The sequence below is a fragment of the Leuresthes tenuis genome, unplaced genomic scaffold (assembly GCF_036924035.1).
Source record: "Leuresthes tenuis unplaced genomic scaffold, fLeuTen1.0.hap1 SCAF_2, whole genome shotgun sequence".
Taxonomy (NCBI): Eukaryota; Metazoa; Chordata; class Actinopteri; order Atheriniformes; family Atherinopsidae; genus Leuresthes; species Leuresthes tenuis.
In genome coordinates, this window is record NW_027325356.1 from 37878412 (window position 1) to 37897568 (window position 19157).

Below are 19157 nucleotides of genomic sequence, written 5' to 3' on the forward strand. Positions count from 1 at the left end.
TGTGAGCTTTATTTACACTTTACTGTATGTATGGGACATGCTTATTTTCTAGTAATATCGGGTGTGATCAGTACTTAATGCAGGAAAAGACTGTCTCCCCCCTCATGCCCTCACCAGTGAGTGAACAATTAGAAGTTTCAAAGCAGTAACACACACAGGATCCCACGCTGACTTCCCACTCAAAGACTGCTAATGGAATCCAGTGGTCGTCAATTTACATATAGTACATTTATTTGACAGCTCCAGTTACTATCATTAAAATCATCATTATTACCATTACTGCTATGGTTATTATTATTGCCAGATTTATATAATTCATAAAAAATTTCACTCAACCAATAAATCATTATACTGTCTAACAGATTAAGTAGCCTCGCTGTTGATATTAGCCCAATGTTCAGCAAGAGCCATATTAGGGATGCCTGTATCAATCCATCACTAACAGCTGCAGTAGGTTGGCTGCTCATGTCGTATTGTTCTCGGGCAAGACACCAATCCCCACCTTGCTTTCAAAGCATCCGTCAGTGTGTAAATGTGTGCAATTAAAAAAACCACAACACTGTGTAGCCTGTAACTGTATAGACTAAGATGTAAGAGTGTAAATGAGGCTTACATTGAGTTTAGGTTTCCAGTGTTAACACATGGGAACCCCTTGTCTCATTTCTACTTTTTTTTTCTTAATGATATCGCATGTAAGATGCAATCACTAAACCTACAGTTGCAATTAGAGAATGCTGGCAATAACAGCTCATTAATGTGGCCATGCTCTCTGGATCACTGAATAAAGTTTTTCCATCCAACCATACAGTTTTTAATCAAACATACTTGCTGGTGGTTCACAGCATCTGTCAAATCATCAAAAGTATTTAAATAAAAGAAAAAGTTAATTAACAGACATTCTTTTTACATCACGGAAGTACAGGAAAGTAAGAAAATGAAATCATTGTAATATATGCTCATGGAAAGACATGTGAAACAGCAAACTGTGCTCTGTCCACACAGTTCTGTGATTGAGTGAACCCTGAGCCACAAGGTAAAGAGTAGCATGAGCAAAGTCAATCTGCATACGGTTCTATGGCATTCAGCAGGTGAACTTCACTTTAGGATTAAGATTTTTAAAAAAGCTTTTTCCTGTGAAATCACTGCTTTTTTTTTTTAGAAAAAAAATACAATAATCTACACTGGTTTGGACTGCATTGTGTTATGCTTTGCTGTGCTGCTGGCTTAATTTCTGTTCATTACTTCTGATGTTTTTTTAACATCTTTTATGATGCATAACAATGCCAGCATAGAAGTTGTTTATACGTTGCAGTAACTGATTGAACTTTCTAATGCCCAACTGATGCCTGGAATAAGACCCCGAATCTAGACAAGATGAAGAGGAGACATTCCAGATATGGGGCAGGAGTAAAACAGAGAGGAGAAAGTCTACATCATTTTGCCTCAGGATCATCGCTTGAAATGTGGGATCACAGGCAGATAAAATGGAGGAGTATCGGAAATGTAGTATTGTGCATTTTACTGAGCCCCGGCTGCAGTAACACATACAAGACTACAATGCTTCCGTACACAGCACTAAGTCAACACGGATAAACAGAGACTGCGGAAAGATTGGCAACAGCAAAGGAGGAGGGATAACATTGCTTGTTAACAACAGATTATGTAATCCTGGACGGACTACTGAGATGGAGAGTCTCTGCACCCCAGATGCCAGTCTGCTGGTTATGAGTTTCCATCAATGTTATCAACTAAGAAATTCCACCTGCGTAGCCCAGTGAAGCTGCATGTGATGTCATCAGCTCAGCTGTTACCATGCTGCACATCCAGCACATATTCATGGTGAGATTTCAACTATTCCTTATTCACTGCTACATTAAAACTATTTTCTTGGGTTTTTTCCCTATTCATTTATCTTCTTCAAAAACTTAAAGATATATATGAAAAACTAACACACACACATAGACACACATAAACAAAGAGAGCAAATAGAACTACACAATTCAGCTCCTGGAGAAACTGTTCATATACAAGTATCTTCCTTTCTGCTAAAAACTTTAAGCTGAATCTAGTGTAGTGTAAACAAACTAGAGGTAAGAGAAACAGTTGATTATCAAATGTCAGTCAGCTGCCAGTTTTGAGTGGCATGGTTAGGTTAAGTTCTGTCTGGCTCACATTGAAAAGTCACTGACGTTTTTGCCTCAAACTGTTAGTCTTTGAGGAAAACCTGCATCTTCCATCGGCAAAGTTTTACCAAAGAGTACCACAATCATTCCCAACACACATTGCTGTGAAAGCTGTGATTCTGGAGACAAAACTGTGAGCATATGAGTGAGTTAAAAACAGATTAACCTCTGTTTTTCACATTAAAATCATGCTCTCATTTTCTGCCGGAGTTTAAGCGGCAGCTGGTGGTTGGCAAGTCATTGGAAGGCTGTTTTATCAAGATGTTATTACGGTAAGTTTCACAGTTACATTACATAACAAAAGCTTATTGATACAGAATGCGTGTACTTACCCGCATTGTAGTAGTGGTCAAGCTTTTCCCACAGAGGTTCATCCTCTCGCTGAAGATTGGACAGCTTAAGAGGTTCATAGATGGAACCTGAAGAGGAATACATGTATTATACTCCTAACAGTGCCTGATAATGTCTTTCCTAAAACTAATGTCTCAATAGTCAAATGCTTCTCAGAAATTTGGGTCAGTCCTGTCTTGTCTCCATCTCTTATAATGTTGCTAAAAGAAAAAGTGAAATCAATAAAAGACTGTTGCCTTCTTGGAGTTCTATGGAAATTGGCTAAGAAAACAAACCAAATTCAATTTGATTATCAAAACATGTAGGAAAAGGTGTTTTTCAAACAAACAAGAGTGAAGGCTAAGAAAAGCAAAACAAGCAAAAAATTGAAAAGGAAAGCAAACACAGGCATACCATAAGTAAATTAAGTTTTCACTGCAACCCACAGCATCACAGGGCTCTATGCAGTCAAAATAATATTCATGCCCTGAGCTAAAGTTTCAGACTGTAAAGTGACACTCAACCAGCATTTCCCTCTGTACTTAGAAAAAAGCAGGAGTTGGAGGGAACCCCCCGCTGTAAGACTTTCTCTATTTTCAGACACTTTTAACTTAGTTAGATTTGCATTTTAATGGGTTCGACCTTGGGTCAATACCACAGGTACTGAAGAATTCACATTCTTACTCAAATTAGCATAATTTTCATCATCTTTAAAGTTGCAGGGGACAAAGCCAATACATCTCTTTTTGAAGATAACACTTTAAAATAGCATAGTGGAACTCTAGTATTATAGTTATATACAGTTATCATTTCTAACAGTAGAAAACAATGTATTGTCAGCGTTTGGTTTTTCAACAATCTCATCACTAACTTCACTCATGAAGACCACCGGATATCACGTCATTAACTGTAATTTTTATTTTTTGCCATGATGTTGCCATTCTGCCTTTAAGTCTTGAAGTAGAGGAGCGACACACCACTGTATCAACAGTGTGCCTTTAAAGAAAAGGGGAACTTAAGCCTCTAACTATTGTTTTCTAATGGTGACAAAATATGTTGTAATCTCAACAAAACTGGTTTCCTCTTTGTCAAGAGATGAAGTAACATGTTTGAAATGACAAGATTAATGTCACTTACAGTTTACAACATATACAATCCTATTATCATTAAACATTTACAATGCAACAGAAAACGAGCTCCTCGTGTCCAGATGTCCTTTCAGATCCTCTCAGTCTTTCACATTTCGTCCCGAAACTAATCTTTTTTTGTCATCAATTCTCACACAATTCTTCACAATGACAGAACAAAAACTGTTTTATGAAGTGTGTTGGGAATGTATTCAGAATAAAAGACAATGACCCTCTTGAGAATGCCCCTACAATCTTGGCAAGCCAGGATTCTTATTGGAAAAAATGGTCAAGTTCAGTCAGGGGAGCATCACTGCACAGCCGTTGCTGGGTCTATCCAGAACTCTACTGAGTTCAGGTCCAGATTTCGACTGGGGCACTCCAGGATGTTCATTGAGTTTTCCCGAAGCCACTCCTTAATTTTTCTGACTGTAGGATTTTGGTTGTGTTCCTGTTTAAATACAAACATTTCTCCTTGGCATAGATTCACTCGGGACTCTATGTCTCTCCATTGATTCTACCTTCTATCCTGGCAACTACATCGAACATCGGCACAGAAAAACACATTCCCAGCATCATGCTACCGTCACCATATGTGACTAGAGAGAAGAAGATGATCAGGTGATTATCAGTGACTGGTGTGATCGACGCAAGCCAATAGGAGCTACAGCAGAGAGTCTGACCTTAGTTTGCTTCTCTCAGAAGCATTCAACTGTCTTCTGGTAAATTTCCACCCGGCTGTCACGTGCCATTTAATGAAGAAAGGCTTCTGGCCACTTAACAGTATACTGACTTGGGGAAAACAGGAATTATAGATGTCCTGTAAGATTCTCCTGTCTACAAAAAGAAACTCTGGAGAAACTCTGGAGCTCATTCATAGTGACCATTGGTTTGTTGATTACTTGTATGACCAAGACCTTCTGTCCAAATAACAGCTTAGCGTGTTGGTGAGATATTGGAAGTCTCTCTTTAGGATTTAAAACCTCCTCTGTTTCAGAGGGATGGAGGCCAGTGTGTTATGTGGACCTTTTAAATGCTGCAGAAACTTTATCTTTATGCAAGCCTTCACCAGATCTGTGCCTCGAGCCAATCCTGTCTGGCATGTCAACACAAAGTTCCCTTGACCTTATGGTTTGGCTTTCAAAGTAAGATACATCATCAACTGCTGGACTGCTTTATGTAGACAGGTGTGTACCCATTAATCAAAATGTAGCAACATTGACACCACTTAGTTTATTTGGTCATTGTGGAGCACTGTGTGAAAAATAACAATGAAAATACAGATTCAGTCAAATATATTTTGTCTAAAATTTTTCTGAAAGCACTTTAAGGCCTTTGTGGCCTTGTGTCTGTAGCCAACTGCACTGTTTTCCTCAGATCAGCTGTCGCTACTTACCGAGTCTGTGCACTTTCCGACGAGGCTGGGCAATCGGAGCCACTGAAACAGCCATTCTCAAAAGGTGAAATTAAGGCCAATCGTCTCTCAGCTAAATCAGAAATCTATTGCAATTCACAGGAAGGAGTTAGTAGCACAGAGTTAGATTCAAGACATGCATGAATCAACAATGAATTACACTCTGGGCAGGTGATGATCATGAACATGCAAAATAATTATCTCCTTGAGAATGAATGTTATTTTAAACCTTGGAGGAAAACAGAGTCACGATGAATTAGCCTACTCTACCATGGTAATGTCTCTACAATGGTAATGTGATTATGAGCAAAGCTATAGAACTATCTGATTAACCTACCGCAGTACTGACAGAAATGTATGCTAAATAACATTCACAACTTTTTCTGCTGCTGAAGTTATCCCATGGAAATTGAGGGAACAGGTGCATCTTAAACTGTGAAGGTGCATTTTCTTCATTCTCTATACAATGTGACTTTTTCCTGTATATGAGACGAAATTGCGACTTTCCGTTTCTATACTAACTCTAAGCCCTAAAAAGTTTTCAAGAGAAATTGCATCCCTGTGCCCGGGTACACAGTGTGCGAGAAGTTTTTTTACAGGCCCAACAGGCTCTCTGAACATGACTTTTACACAGTACTATAACGCAGGACTGTAAAGTGGAGGTGAGATGTAATAGCGAATTGAGACCAAATGAGAAGTGCTTAAAATAGCCTCCAAATGCCTCACATGTGCACTTCTGACCTTTCATGCTTGTACCATCGCTCGTGGACAAATTAAATGTACACACAGAACCAAATGTATGCCCGCGTACAGAGGCTTTACAAACACAAGCTCGAGCACAACTGAAACGAACGTGCACGTCACACGGTTCGAGATCATGCAAAGTAACGACTCAGACCTGATCTCTTTGATCGGGCTTTGAATTCCAGGAGTTTCCAGCCGACATCTGCTAGACCCGCCATGTTTACAAAGTGTCAAGTTCGATAGAGTTTTAAGGATTTCTGGTGTCCTCCTTCAAAATTAAGCAATACCATTTGTGTTAAACTGCCAAGATTAAAATTAAAAAGTTATTTTAGAAGGTAAAGGATTACTATCTGAGGCGAGTATATCCTTATAATCAGAGTATTGCAATTTTATATTCTTTATATTGCATTCGCTCTTGTTAAGTTTGAAAAACCATAAAATTTATTTTGAAAAAGCTTTTCCTTCTTTCTCAAGTTATCCCTCCCTACCGTTCTGTAGCTTCACACAACTGTCAGCTGTCAAAGCACCAATGAGTACGGCACTGACGTAAATAAGACAACTTCATAAATACGTAGTTTGGGATTATTTCAGTACTTTCCCCGCCTATATACAAGATAACGTGAATATTTAAGCAGACAGTATCGCATGAAGAACTACAATTCATGTAATGTACAATTTATTCAAAAGAAAGTGCCGTTTCTCCCTGCCGTAAAGCAGTGTGCCGTATTACAGTTGGCGATGTTGTGAGGCGCTATAGTTGTAGAAGGATGTGGCTGGTTAAAATAAATAGTTTTTTGACGTTTTTTTTGTTTTTGTTGGGACGATATATCTCATTTGCTCTTCAGGATGTGACCGCTGACCTTTTCGGGACCGCAAAATATGGGACGGTGGCAGCGTTTGGTGATTTTAACGCGGATAAACAGACTGACATCTTCGTTATCAGAGAGCGTATGTCAACGCTTACTATTCTTTAATGTGTACAGCTTTATGGCGTGTCAGCTAAATAGCCGTTGATACGAATTTAGTGTAGTGTCATAAAATAAAAATTCAATTCAGGACATATATCAATATAAATAGAATGTACCTTCACTTGCGTATAGCTTGTCAAAAAATGTCATGTCACTTGTTTTATCGTCTGAAGCCTACTGAAAAATGCTTTTTACCGCTGTTGAAAAACAGGTGGAATTTAAAACATTAATTATGACTGAATTTCATTCAGCATCCCATGACGCTGTTACAATAAGCCAGCATGCAATATGTCAGGACTTTTTCTTATTGGAATGCAGCCGCAGCTGTGTGTTTTCATTTCTGCTGTGACTTCAAAATTCCAGATTTGAAGAAGGTTTGTTACGTTGGTCAACGTGTGCATGTTAACTAATGTCTTTGTCTGTGTTGTTTTCTTACATTTTCAGAGTCTGAGTTGGTGATTTTCTTGGCTGACTCCACGTCGCCATACTTCAAGCCCAAAGTTCAAATAAATAAAGGCATTTTGCCAAAGTAAGTATTTGGTTAAATACTGCATGCTTTTGGTTTCTTTGGTTCATTTGGCTGCGTCTTAATGACCTACTTTCTGCTTTAGGGACACCGTGATCACCAGTGTTGTTCCTGGAGATTATGATGGAGACTCCAAGATGGATGTGCTTCTTACAGCTCAGATCAAATCCCCAAAAACAACAGTTTTCATCTTTTGGGGGAATAACCAGACATTAGGTACGAGTTAACAGTGAGCCACCAGGAAACTGAGCTTATTCTTTTCAACACATTTGATAGTAATAGGCCCAGGGCATCCCTTTTTGTTTTTTTAAGTACATCTTACACGTTGGCTTCAGTGACTTGACTATAGAAAACATGTTTTTAAAATATATTTATATATTTATGCTCTACAGTAACATTTTGGGTTGTTTTAGAATCATTTTTAAAACTTACAGTTTAGCAGTGGTAAAGCCTTAGGGAATTCTAGACTGAGTGTCAAGAAGAAACGTTTTGTTAAATCTGTAACCTTGTTGTTATTGCAGAACCTGCTGTAGATGTTTTGATTCTATTAAAATCTTTAAAAGTGCATACTTACATATGATATGTGAGCTTTTCTTTAAGAACTAAATGGAGGAAAGGAGATTTTGCATGCTAGAATTCAATGAAAACTGACATTAGGGAAAAACAAACCAAGATAACTCATCATCATCATCATCACAATAATCATGAAAGTCAACAGCTCGTGTTCTACATGTTCTGTTTAAAGGACACTAGTTCACGAAAGACAGTTTAAACTGTCTTTGCTTAAATTGTTTTCCACATTTCAGTATTTCAGCTTTGTTCATACCTTAGAGCCCAACAGCATCAGTTAAGCTTGACAGTCCCTCTGAGTTTCTGTGCACCATTGTTACTCAGGGCCTGTTTTTTTTGCAGATACGACTGAGTGGCTCATGCTGAATAAGACCCTTACAGATCAGCCTCTTGTTATGGAGTGAGTATTAGTTTGATATTGTAATTGCATTTCTAATCATACAAAAAGATAAAGTACCTCTGTGTGTTTAGTTTTGTGACCTCTACATGCTTCCATTTTTTCTATTTTTACTTAGAGACTTAGATTACATGATAGCACATGTACTTTCTGATTATTATTATTTTTTTACTATTGTCTTTTTTTCCTCAAAGTTTCAATGGGGACATGATCCCAGATATTTTTGGAGTCGCCAACCCCCCAACTACTGAAATCTGCTATCTCTCTAACAGGTGAAGTAATAGTTACCAAGCTCACTTTATTGCTGCTGCCATCATACCTCAGTTTACTTTCTAAAATGTGGAACTTGCTTTTGCCTCATGGTTTTGCCTTTCCTTTAGGATTCATTCGTGGCAGAATGCGCTGAGTTCACCTGTCACAATGCGCCTCCCTCACTCTAATGCTTTCATTGACCTCAACAAAGACTTCACTGCTGGTAAGTCACTGATGTTTTAATTCAATTCAATTTTATTTATATTGCACCAAATTACAAGAAGGCACTTAAAAGATACAATCCAATTCATTGTAATACAATCATAATCAAATCAATTCCCATTCATAAAATTCCAAATTAGTCCAATTTATACATACAGAGCCAATTCAAAGAAAGTAGACCAATTAAGAAAACCAACAGATTACACCAAGACCTCTCTTCGATCCAATCTCCCGTCCTGAGCACACATGAAGTGACGGTGAAAAGAAAAAACTCCCTTTTAACAGTAAGAAACCTCTGTCAGAACCAGACTCGGGGAGGGCGGCCATCCGGCTCAACCGGCTGGGGTTTGAGAGGACAGGAAAGACAGAACAACAAACACCATAACGCCAGGCCAGCGATACCTGCTGAGAGAGAGAAACACAAGTTAATGACTACAATAATGCCATATGTACATGAAGAGTAAAGAGAGCAGAGGGAGGAGAGGTGCATCGTGGGAGGTTCCCAAGCAGTCTGCGCCTATAGCAGCATAACTATGGGATGTTTCAGGGTCACCTGAGCCATCTCTAACTATAAGCTTTGTCAAAAAGGAAAGTTTTAAAGGTAGAGAGGGTGTCTACTTCCCGGACACATACTGGCAGCTGGTTCCACAGACAACTGACAACTGAAGGCTCTGCCTCCCATTCTACTTTTAGAAACTCTGGGAACCACAAGTAAACCTGCAGTCTGAGAGCAAAGTGCTCTGTTCGGAAAATATTGCACTATGAGATCTTTAAGATATGATGAAGCTCGGTCATTGAAAGCTTTATTTGTGAGGAGAAGCTAAAACTGGAAAAATATGATCTCTCCTGCTGGCTGCAGCGTTTTGGCCAGAAGTTAGGCAGTGCCTAACCCTGAGAAAAATGTGTAAAATGCTTCAGTGGTTGTCAGAGCACACATGTAACAAGAAGGCTGTGTTTAACACCACACAATATAGAATCCATTTCATTAAACCTTTTGAAATGGATATATTTTTTTAAATGTCTTAAAACTATGTGAAACGTCTAAATTTGATCGTTATTTGTTTTGACTCAGGTTTTTTTTTTATTATCTGACTGGGGAGCTAACCTTAATGCTGTGTGAGGATTTGCTGTAAATGTACAGTGAATTTTAATGGTATTTTGCTGCAATAAGACTAATAAGAATAATTAGAATTGTAAGTTACTGTAAAATTTGGACCTTATTCATTAAAATCAAAGTTGGTAGCAAGTAACAAATAGTTATAATTGTTTTTTAGCAACAGCATCAAATATTATTTCCTAAAAGTAGTTCAGAACTTCATGTCGACTTGCCGTTGCTTAAAGTATTTTCAGACCATCATTCTGCTATAATGAAATCTTCGTTTTATAACCACAGCATCATCTGACAAAATCACTATTTAAGTAACCTAAATACTTTACAAGTTACAATGATCTCCCACATAGAAAATAAGTGGCAGGATGTTTTGGATGTTTTTTCACACAGTCTACAGTGTCGCACACATCAGTCAATACCTCAGTTCCAAGGGCAGCGGTCCAGTTCAGTGGGAAAGTCAAGCTGTAACTGTAGCTCAACTCTACTGTGCTAAGTAACACCCGCAGTGTCTGGTGGGCTGCTGGATTGATTACCATCCTTGTTGTTTCACAGTTTAGTGTATTCAAATCAATGGTGTCTTCTCAAAGAAATTTGTGATTGAAAAGCAGAAAAACCCTGCTTGGCAAACTTAAATCTTCGGAGTCCTTTCTATCACCACAGTGGCTTCAGTCCATGAAATGCTGGAGAATTCTTTTACTGATATTGTCAGGAAACTTTAGATTCCTCATTAACTCTTGAAGAAAATTAGTGTCATAGTTAACTTTTAAAGTTTTATTACAAACGTTTCTTTTTTTAACTTTTCTCAAAGATCAAACCTACTGCTATTCTTCCATGATGTACTGTGATGTAGAATATAGAAGTACGCTGTTTAAGTTAACTTAAGTTAAGTTATGTTATTTTACTTTTCTTTTTATTGTATAATGAATCATAAGTTTACTTATTCAGGTTAAAACAAGTAGCCTTTCTCGTCTGTTCCCCTGTTACTCCACTGGAATAAAATGGCTTGTTTGTCTTTTTTTCTTTTTCCCATATTAAGGCAAATTAATCTTGGAAACAGAATTCCTGTTTATTTCCCGTCTGTTTATACTGTTCCCCATATATGTCCAGCCACCTGAAATCTAAAGTTCCTGAAATAATCAGTACAGTGCAGCTCTTGTCTTGGCTGAACAAACCTCTCATCTCAGTGAGAGGCTGAAACTCTTTGTAGATAATCAGTTTTCGTCTCAGGCTGATAAAGTGAGTAAACAGGAAAGACCATCCTGTGATTGTAGAGCAATTTTAAGCCTCTGTGACAACAAGGATCGTTATTCCTATCTGAAATGATAGTATTTGTGTATCTGCATGTTTGCTTAATTGATATTTGCTAAACTTGAACATGTCGACTAACTGACCAGAGCCACTTGCTATTTGGGTTCATTAACAGAGACCCTCTTAGATTTTGCAGCCTATTCTTTCACTTTTAGTGTTTCCTTACAATGATCCCTTTTATCAGTTTGTTAGGAGGACACTATGTTAAAAACAAGACTACAAAGTTCCTGACTGCAAAACAAGACACTAAAATGGAACAAAGAACCATTGCAGAATGACCCTTGGGCCATCACTAACATGAGTGTTTTTTTTTTGTTTTTTTTTTAAAAAGGAGGCCTTCTACGTACCAACATACCCATGGCACAGCCGGTAGATTGTTCTCCTCATTATGCAGGGTCTCCTCTAAAAAGCTTAAGGGTTTCTCTTGTCTGTTATGCATTGTTCTGTCAGTAGTTGGCAGTTATTAGAGGAGTCCAGCTTACAGAAGCTAGCAGATTGAAATAAAGGGTTGAGGGCAGCTCCCATCCTGCTGATCTTTACAGAGGAACTCATGCCAGTCCTTCCGTCTGTGCTGCTTAGACTGTCCCTGTCTTATTCTCTCTGGAGTCAGAGGTTAATTGTGCTGCTTAAGAAAACACGGAGAATAGATATTGAAATGACTTAATTATACAGTGAAACTTAGGAATGCCGTCACAAATTAAATTATAGTTTGTTAAATCCATGTACTGAGAATGGCCGAAGGACATGGTCTGTCCTTTTTAAACTGTGACATATATTTAAGGGTTCACGTTCATTCAAACAGAAAAAGCATTTGAGATTATTTGAAAATGTAAATTGCTTGAACTTGTCACGGGTAGAGCCTAAGCCTTCAGGAAAAGAGACTCCAAAGGAGACCCGAGGGAATAAAAGAAAAATATTCATCTAACAAGAAATGCTAGTGTTGGAGGCTTCCAGGCACGGGAGGATTCTGCAGAGGGGAGGAGAGTAAATAGTCCTGACTTGGTTGGAGTAGGAGTCCGGGGTGGAGGAGAGGGTACAGGCTGTGTCGGTTGGGGTCCGAGCAGAGGATAGGTGGACAGGCAGGTGTGGAAATGTGGCTGATGGGGTATCCAGACTACGGAGAGTCAGGTACAGGTTGGAACCAGGAAACCAAGGCGTAGGAGCAATGGGTGGAGGCAGGCAGAAGCTGCGAGAACAAGGGTTAGTTAAATAACTACGAGAAACACTATGGCAGAGCATAGGGTGAGCCGATTTACCGCTTAGTAAGAGAGACGATCTGGCGAAGACTGGCTGCTCCCACAGCTCCTATAAGGCCGTCTTAATGAGGGATGATGAGGAGCAGGTGTGGTGGCAGGAGCAAACCAGGCTCCGCCCCAGGCTCTCAGGCACACCTGCACCGCCCACCTAATGCTACCCACACACCAGAAGACTTTGAAAAGACTCTGAAAGACTATCAGCTCACATCTAAAGACTAGTGTTTAGAGTTTTTAGTCCCAGACTAAAGATTTTACAAAGACTGGGAATCTTGTAGGGTCACTATTTACAAGACTACAACTAGATTTTTCCCCATCATGCAATTTTTTTTTACAAGTTTTACAAAAATGGAGAAGCAGCTTTTAGCTACAGCTGCTCTTGTCTGTGCAGTAGTTTGTAGTGAAAAAACCCAACAAAAAGAAGAGAAAACGCCACAGAATATCGCTTGTTCTTAAACGTCTGCCAACATCTTTGTTCTTGACTGTCTGCTTTCCTGTTTCTGATTTTGTCAGAGCTCATCTATTGGTTGTTGATTGTGTTACGTCACTGCGACCTGTGATTATATTAAAGACGTTTGATATGATCCCAAGCCTAGGGAAAGAGTGGTCTGAAACGCGGTCGCAGACTGCAGATTACCACCTTAAACTGAACGAGCGAGATGACGGGAGCGCACAGAGACTCCAGTTAGACTCCTACAGACTGTCAGTTTTTAGTCTGGGACTGTGAAAATCGTTTGGTGTAAGCCCAGCATAAGACTCGGACCCAAAACACAACACAGCCACGTATGGTTGTGACAGAATTAAAACAGTTTTGTATTTGTTGAGGTTTTTTTTGTGTATTTCAAGACACTTCAGTTCTCATTCCAACTTTATCTCCAGTTTCTCTTACCTGCATGATCTTGTGGCTGAAAACATAACTTCTTGATACACTGAGACATAAATATAAATATAAATATACGGTATATGTAAAAGAGGATTACAGATGCTGCCTGGTTTAGACCCAACAACCTGGCCTCAGTTCTTGATTGATGACATCACATAAGATGTGGACGCAGTGCAGTTGAGTTGTTTTTTTCCTGACGTTTATTCCTAAAACATTTCTCCAGAGGGAATGCCAGGAAATCAGAGAATACAGCAAAACTTCAATTTGACAAGCAGGGAAATAAATGTGTATGATCTCCCCCAGTGAATGGAGAAATCATTTCATTCTTGTTGTACAGCATCTCACTCGTGTCCCTTTGCCCAGTAAGCAGAGGTCTGTCACTTACACTAGAGGTGGAGGATTCTTTTCATCCTTCCCTCTCTGGAAACTAGTCCTTGACTTAAAAGTAGCCTGAAAAGATTGAGGCATGTCATACTCACTGCAGGTATCATGTTGTACCGTGAGGTTTTAGCTTGACCACACCAAATTTTAATTCTTATTTCTAGAATTAGGAGAAGGTTGTTTTTATTCATTTTGGAATTCATTGTCCATTATCTTAATTTGTCAAACTGAATGCTTACAGTCTAACTTTATAGGTTGTATGATTTAGGAAATGACTTCATGCTATACACATTTACACACAAACACAAGGGCTTTTTACTGGCTTATTATCACTTTATAAGCACATTTAACTGCGTCGACTTTGTAGTTGTTGAATGTACTGCAGGGGCAACAAAGTGTGAGATAGAGAAACATCTGGTGGATGTCACTCTTGGCTGCTACGGTCTGTTTGGGGGGTTCTTGCAGATGGGAGAGAGAAAGAACGACAAGTAGGCAGCAAGTGAGGGAGAAATAAAACTGAGCCGGAGAGGATGGATGGTTTGAAAGAAAAGGATGCATAAAAAGATAAAGGGCCGTGAAAGAGTGGGAAAGGGATGCACATGGTTTTGGGTGAGTTTTTAGGAAGGCTCAGTTCACTGTCTGCTGCAGCCACCTGCTCCTCTAAGCGATACCGGCTGGAGCATTACAGTCAGGCTTAAGCAGGGAGAGAGTGAGTTTCGAGGACCGTCTGGATGCTGCTTGCTGCAACGTTTATTTCAGTGACACTTGACAGATTCTCAATTGTATTTGCTGCTTTTTATATATTCATATGGTCGACATGATATATAGTGAAGAACTCATTTGGAAACCCTGCCTTAATGGCCTGTTAACCTACCAGCCTGTATGCAGAGCAGCAGTAGATGTAGTCCACACAGACTTCAGCATTCAGGCCCAGCAGTGACTGTAGGGTACAAGCAGCGCTCAGAGGAAACTGAAGTCACAGCTGTTGAGAAAGACAACACGGACTTTAGATAAGCAAACACTCCCTGAGTCATTTTTAAATACACATACCTGAATGTTTAAAACAAAAAAAGCAGAGCAGGCCATCTACATTCTAACTATGGGGTTGTTACTCTGTAACTGTTGGAAACCAGCAGACAATGATTTATTTCAGCATGTGCATCTTTTGTCCTCTGGTTATTTAATCTCCCTGACTGGTAACATTTTCTGAACTTATTTATCTGAGTTTGTCTTAAGACACAGTTATAGTTGCTTAAATGAAATGGTTAACACTTAAAAACGCAAATTGCAGTATACAAAAAAAGTAGGAAAAATGAATTAATAGGAAGTAAACACTGTAATATAAAGAGCCCTTACAGAACAGAAAATGTACTGGTCACAAAGTTTCTGTGTTTGCTTATATGTTATTTTTATTATTATTGTTGATATGATTATTGCTATTAGTTATTATTAGTTCATTCGCAGTTGAATTGCAAGTCCAAGAGGAGCTCATTCTGATAAATTATGTGAAGATGTACTAATCAATAGTTATTCACAGGCAAAAGCAACGAATGAAAGAGGAAAAAAAAATTATGAATGAAAATTCCCTTAAATAGTGGTGACTATAAAGTGAAACATATTCATTTCAGTAATGTGTTTTTTGGTGTATTGGATAAGAACTCTTATCTCACCTCTGAGTGACACAGTAATACAATAAGATATTTTGTTTGTGTGGATATGGGCTGTTCACTGCAGTGTCATGACTCCAATCAAAGTCTAGTCAGTGTCATTGCTGTAAACTGCTTCATGATAGTATATTGGCTGACCCCACTACATCAGCACCACCAGCGAGGGGGAGGAAAAGAAAGTCTGGAATTGTTTCCTGGCCGATGTTAAGGCCTCATTTAGCCTGGATATTGGACTCCCCAGCCAAGTAACGTGGCGGCGACAGGGACATATAGCATATGCCTTGTAATCTCTTTTCATAGTCTCCTTATCTGACGGCCATTGTCTCTAACAGCGATGCATACCAGCTTTGTGCTCACACTCTTTTATTTATTTATTTAATGATTGGAGCTTTAACCCTTATCAGGGGTGCCTTTGGTACAATCATAGTAACCCCCGGGGACTGCACCACATGTCTGTTCAGAAAGACGACTGCAAGGCAGGAGTTTATCAGCAGTCGGATTAAAAACTTAGTTGCAGGAAAAGATTATAATTGCAAAGTAATTATAGTTGCCATTTTTGTGGGAAAAGTATCCACAAAGACAGCAAAACTAGCATGAGGATCCATTGCTAGGCAACAGACTTGGTAATGCTTTGTGCACCATCCAATTAAACTACCTCTGTGTTGAAGTGGCTTGTTGATTGTCTGACTAATAATGTGGTGGTGGTGGAGGAAGAGAACAGATTTGCCATCTAGCAAGAGTTGCCAAGAAGAAGAATTGATTATACAGCGATTAAGTTTACATTTGGCAAGGCATTGTAATAAGATTTTTTCAATCGCAAATCTTAATGATACACATTCACCAAATGAGGAAGGACATTGCAGAAATATTAAACACACCAGCAACTATCAATAAAAGCATTTTGTTGCCTCCCCGCATTGTTCTGTCTCAGTAATTGGTGAGTCTAAATGCATCGTTTGGCTTTTTATACTTAGAATCTGAGGAAAGTTGTCAAGTATACCCTATTGTGAAGTTACATGGAATGAAATGCCACGATCAGATAAGTAGCTTATAAAACATGCTCATGAATATGCAATCATATCACTGCCTTAAAACCCATTTCATGACAAAAGATGCCCTCAAGGCATGTTCAAATAGCATTCATAAAAAGGCTGAGGGAGGGGATTTCACCAAAACTCATTCTTGGATATCAAGTTGATGCCAGAACCTCTGAAAAGCAGATGCAGAAACAGGTTCACTGCTACTTGGGAGTATTAAGAGATGTAGTTATCTAAAGTGTGTAGACACGCTCCCCCATCTGTACCCAGAACCCAAAAGAAGCAAGATTCAGTTGTATATGTTTATCAGCGACATCTTGTTGAATGTTCATGTCTTCAAATTAAACTTTTCTTTTTTTTTTTGTTTTTTGTTTGTTTTACAAATAGCAGCAGCAACCAAGCTCAACATGTCTGTTGTATCTCATGCTTGCCTACCTTAACTAAACCTGGAATCATGTGATGTAAAGCCATCGTGTTGTCTGAGCTGCCCATGTCAAAGGTGAATGAAAAAAAAGGTTGTTTAAGACAGACTTAAAGCATTGCTGGAAAATAGGAGAAAATAAAAGAGAGCTTTTATATCCAGTGATCTTAATTTGATGAAAATTCCTTTTAAATCTTTTAATGTCTGCAATGACCAAATCTGTTCAGCCAAAAGATTTGGACACGAAAGGTTCCTCGTATGGGATGGCTTTTAACAGGCAATGACATCTACACCTCTTTTCTCATTTAAAATCGCTTAGCTTGTTTATTAGTACGCTATGTGAACACTTGTAACTTAGCTGCTCTAAATGAGGACCTGAAATATCACGACGGGGCATTAGGACATCAAACAACTGTTTTGATAATCAATTTGTTTATTCATATTAGATTAGCTGTAAGTTAGTTAGATAAAGTGAGAGGTTTGATTCTGAAACAAACTAAATGTGTTCCAAAGCTCTTTCAATCAACTCAGTAAATGCTTTTTTTCCAGTAACTGCCTACATGAAGCAAATCACAAAACTCACTTAATACAATAAAATGGACATTGTGCAAGTTTCTATGTGAAGAAATAAGATTCTAGACTGTTACTGATATTTAAATAAATCGTTAATTCTATAATATTACGGTGTCTCTCACCTCATTCCCCATTATTAACGTGAGCTCAATCTGCCAGCAGACTTTTGTCCATTTCCTTTAACAAATATGTCTTCATGAAACTTTTCTGGGATTTTTCAGTCCATTCTGCACACCCCCTCGGATCTTTCCTTACTTCAAACCTTTCTTTTGGATTAAAAATGAAAATGTAGGTGAGGGTTATCATCTTGTTGCATTTTTGGAGATTCACATCACGAGCACATGCTTTGACATTTTCCTTTAGAATTCCCTGCTACAATTCATAATTAATTTCCAATCCGTCCCAGTTCTAACTGAGCAAAACAGGCAAATTATAACCACCACCGCCGGTGCTTTTTCATACTTTTTATAACTGTTGGAGAGTGAGACTCCTTTTTCTTGTGTTAGACCTGCTTGAACAGAGTATAGTCACAATACCTAGCATTCATAATAGCTTCTTTTTTCATTGTGTATCTATTCGTTCACATGCATACTCACACACTCACCTGTACGCTTACCCACCTATCCGTGTTGGAACAAACATTTATGCACCGGTGTGGTGCACAGCTTCCTGAGGGCTTGGCTTGACAGCCACCATCAACCGTGTTTGTGGAAGAAGTTTGTCTTTCCTGTTATCTTATGTAATGTGCTGTCCTCCAATGTTTCTTCAAACAAAATAGGCAAGGAAGACATAACAATTTATTTATTTGTATTGTCCTAATACAGTATACATCGCTCTTGATAGTGGTACATTCCACCGATGCAAGTGTTTTACACATGCATACACGCACCAACGCCCCGCTTCGGTCTGTGGAATGAGCTTTCCTTTGCTTGTTACCGTAGTTCCGGGAGCAGTTTATATTTACACAGACACATGTTCAGCATGAAAAAACTGTTATGAGCTCAATAGGGCAGAGCGTGCGTGCAAGCGTGTGAGGGAGAGGAAGAAAGAGGGAGAGAAAGAGGGTTTGACCATAATCCCCCCCCGTAGCTACTGCACCTACGTTGTTCCCTATAATGGTTTTAGAAGATTATTTCTTCCGGGAATAGCATTGCTCCATTCTGTGCTTGTGTCTTTTTCCATGTTTGTGAATGGGCTATTTTGATGGGCCGGGTCTGAAGACACACAGTGTGGAGTGGGGCAACATATTGACTTAGAGACGGATTTATTCTGCAGAGCTCCACACTTTGTTCTTGGCCTGGATTCTGCATTTTATCTGTGTGTGCGTGTGTGTCGTTATGTGACGACGGGCGGTGGGTGTGTGTATCAGAACTTGTTTGGGACAGTTTGTGAATGGTACTGCTCTAGCTTTTGCTAAATGAATTGTGTTTTTCTTTGTTTTTTCTGTTGACGCTTACAGGAGTGTGTTTGCATGAATATGAATATGTATTTGTGTGTGACACTGTGTGATACTGAGTGTGTATATTCAAACCAACGTTTATTCTTTTTTTCGTCATGTTTTAGACTGTGGGGAAAACGCCCTCTGATAAGAAGAGTTTAATGAAGGAAATCTTCCAGCCCTCTCTTTGTTTCATATGTTCAGACTGTGGGGCAACATTGTCATTCAGCTGCAGTAACAAGTGAAGTGTATGTGATTGTACAGCTTGTGCTTACTGTTCTGTCTCAGCTGACATAGCAGCAGCCCAAATGCATTTCTTTAAAGGTTTTCATCTGCTCCATGTCCCGTCACT

At 39.0% G+C, this 19157-nt stretch overlaps 2 protein-coding genes across 4 annotated transcripts in view; one reads left to right on the plus strand and one right to left on the minus strand.

The window, feature by feature from the left end:
* phkb (phosphorylase kinase, beta) overlaps positions 1 to 6043 on the minus strand; it is a 104289-nt gene extending 98246 nt beyond the window's left edge. For 2 of the 3 annotated variants that reach the window (XM_072381003.1, XM_072381004.1), the window contains exons 1-2: positions 5953 to 6031; positions 2516 to 2602 (exon numbers count right to left, since the gene is read on the minus strand). In XM_072381003.1, coding sequence (XP_072237104.1) covers positions 2516 to 2602; positions 5953 to 6016 — 151 coding nt within the window. In that variant the 5' untranslated portion in view covers positions 6017 to 6031. Of the gene's footprint in view, positions 1 to 2515; positions 2603 to 5036; positions 5141 to 5952 lie in introns of all 3 variants that reach the window. The other variant, XM_072381005.1, reaches the window with a different exon arrangement.
* A 483-nt stretch (positions 6044 to 6526) lies between these two features.
* The window catches only part of itfg1 (integrin alpha FG-GAP repeat containing 1), a 138986-nt gene continuing 126355 nt past the window's right edge, over positions 6527 to 19157 (plus strand). Inside the window, exons 1-6 of the mRNA XM_072381006.1 lie at positions 6527 to 6746; positions 7211 to 7295; positions 7378 to 7508; positions 8205 to 8262; positions 8454 to 8531; positions 8640 to 8734. Coding sequence (XP_072237107.1) covers positions 6566 to 6746; positions 7211 to 7295; positions 7378 to 7508; positions 8205 to 8262; positions 8454 to 8531; positions 8640 to 8734 — 628 coding nt within the window. The 5' untranslated portion in view covers positions 6527 to 6565. The remainder of the gene's footprint in view (positions 6747 to 7210; positions 7296 to 7377; positions 7509 to 8204; positions 8263 to 8453; positions 8532 to 8639; positions 8735 to 19157) is intronic.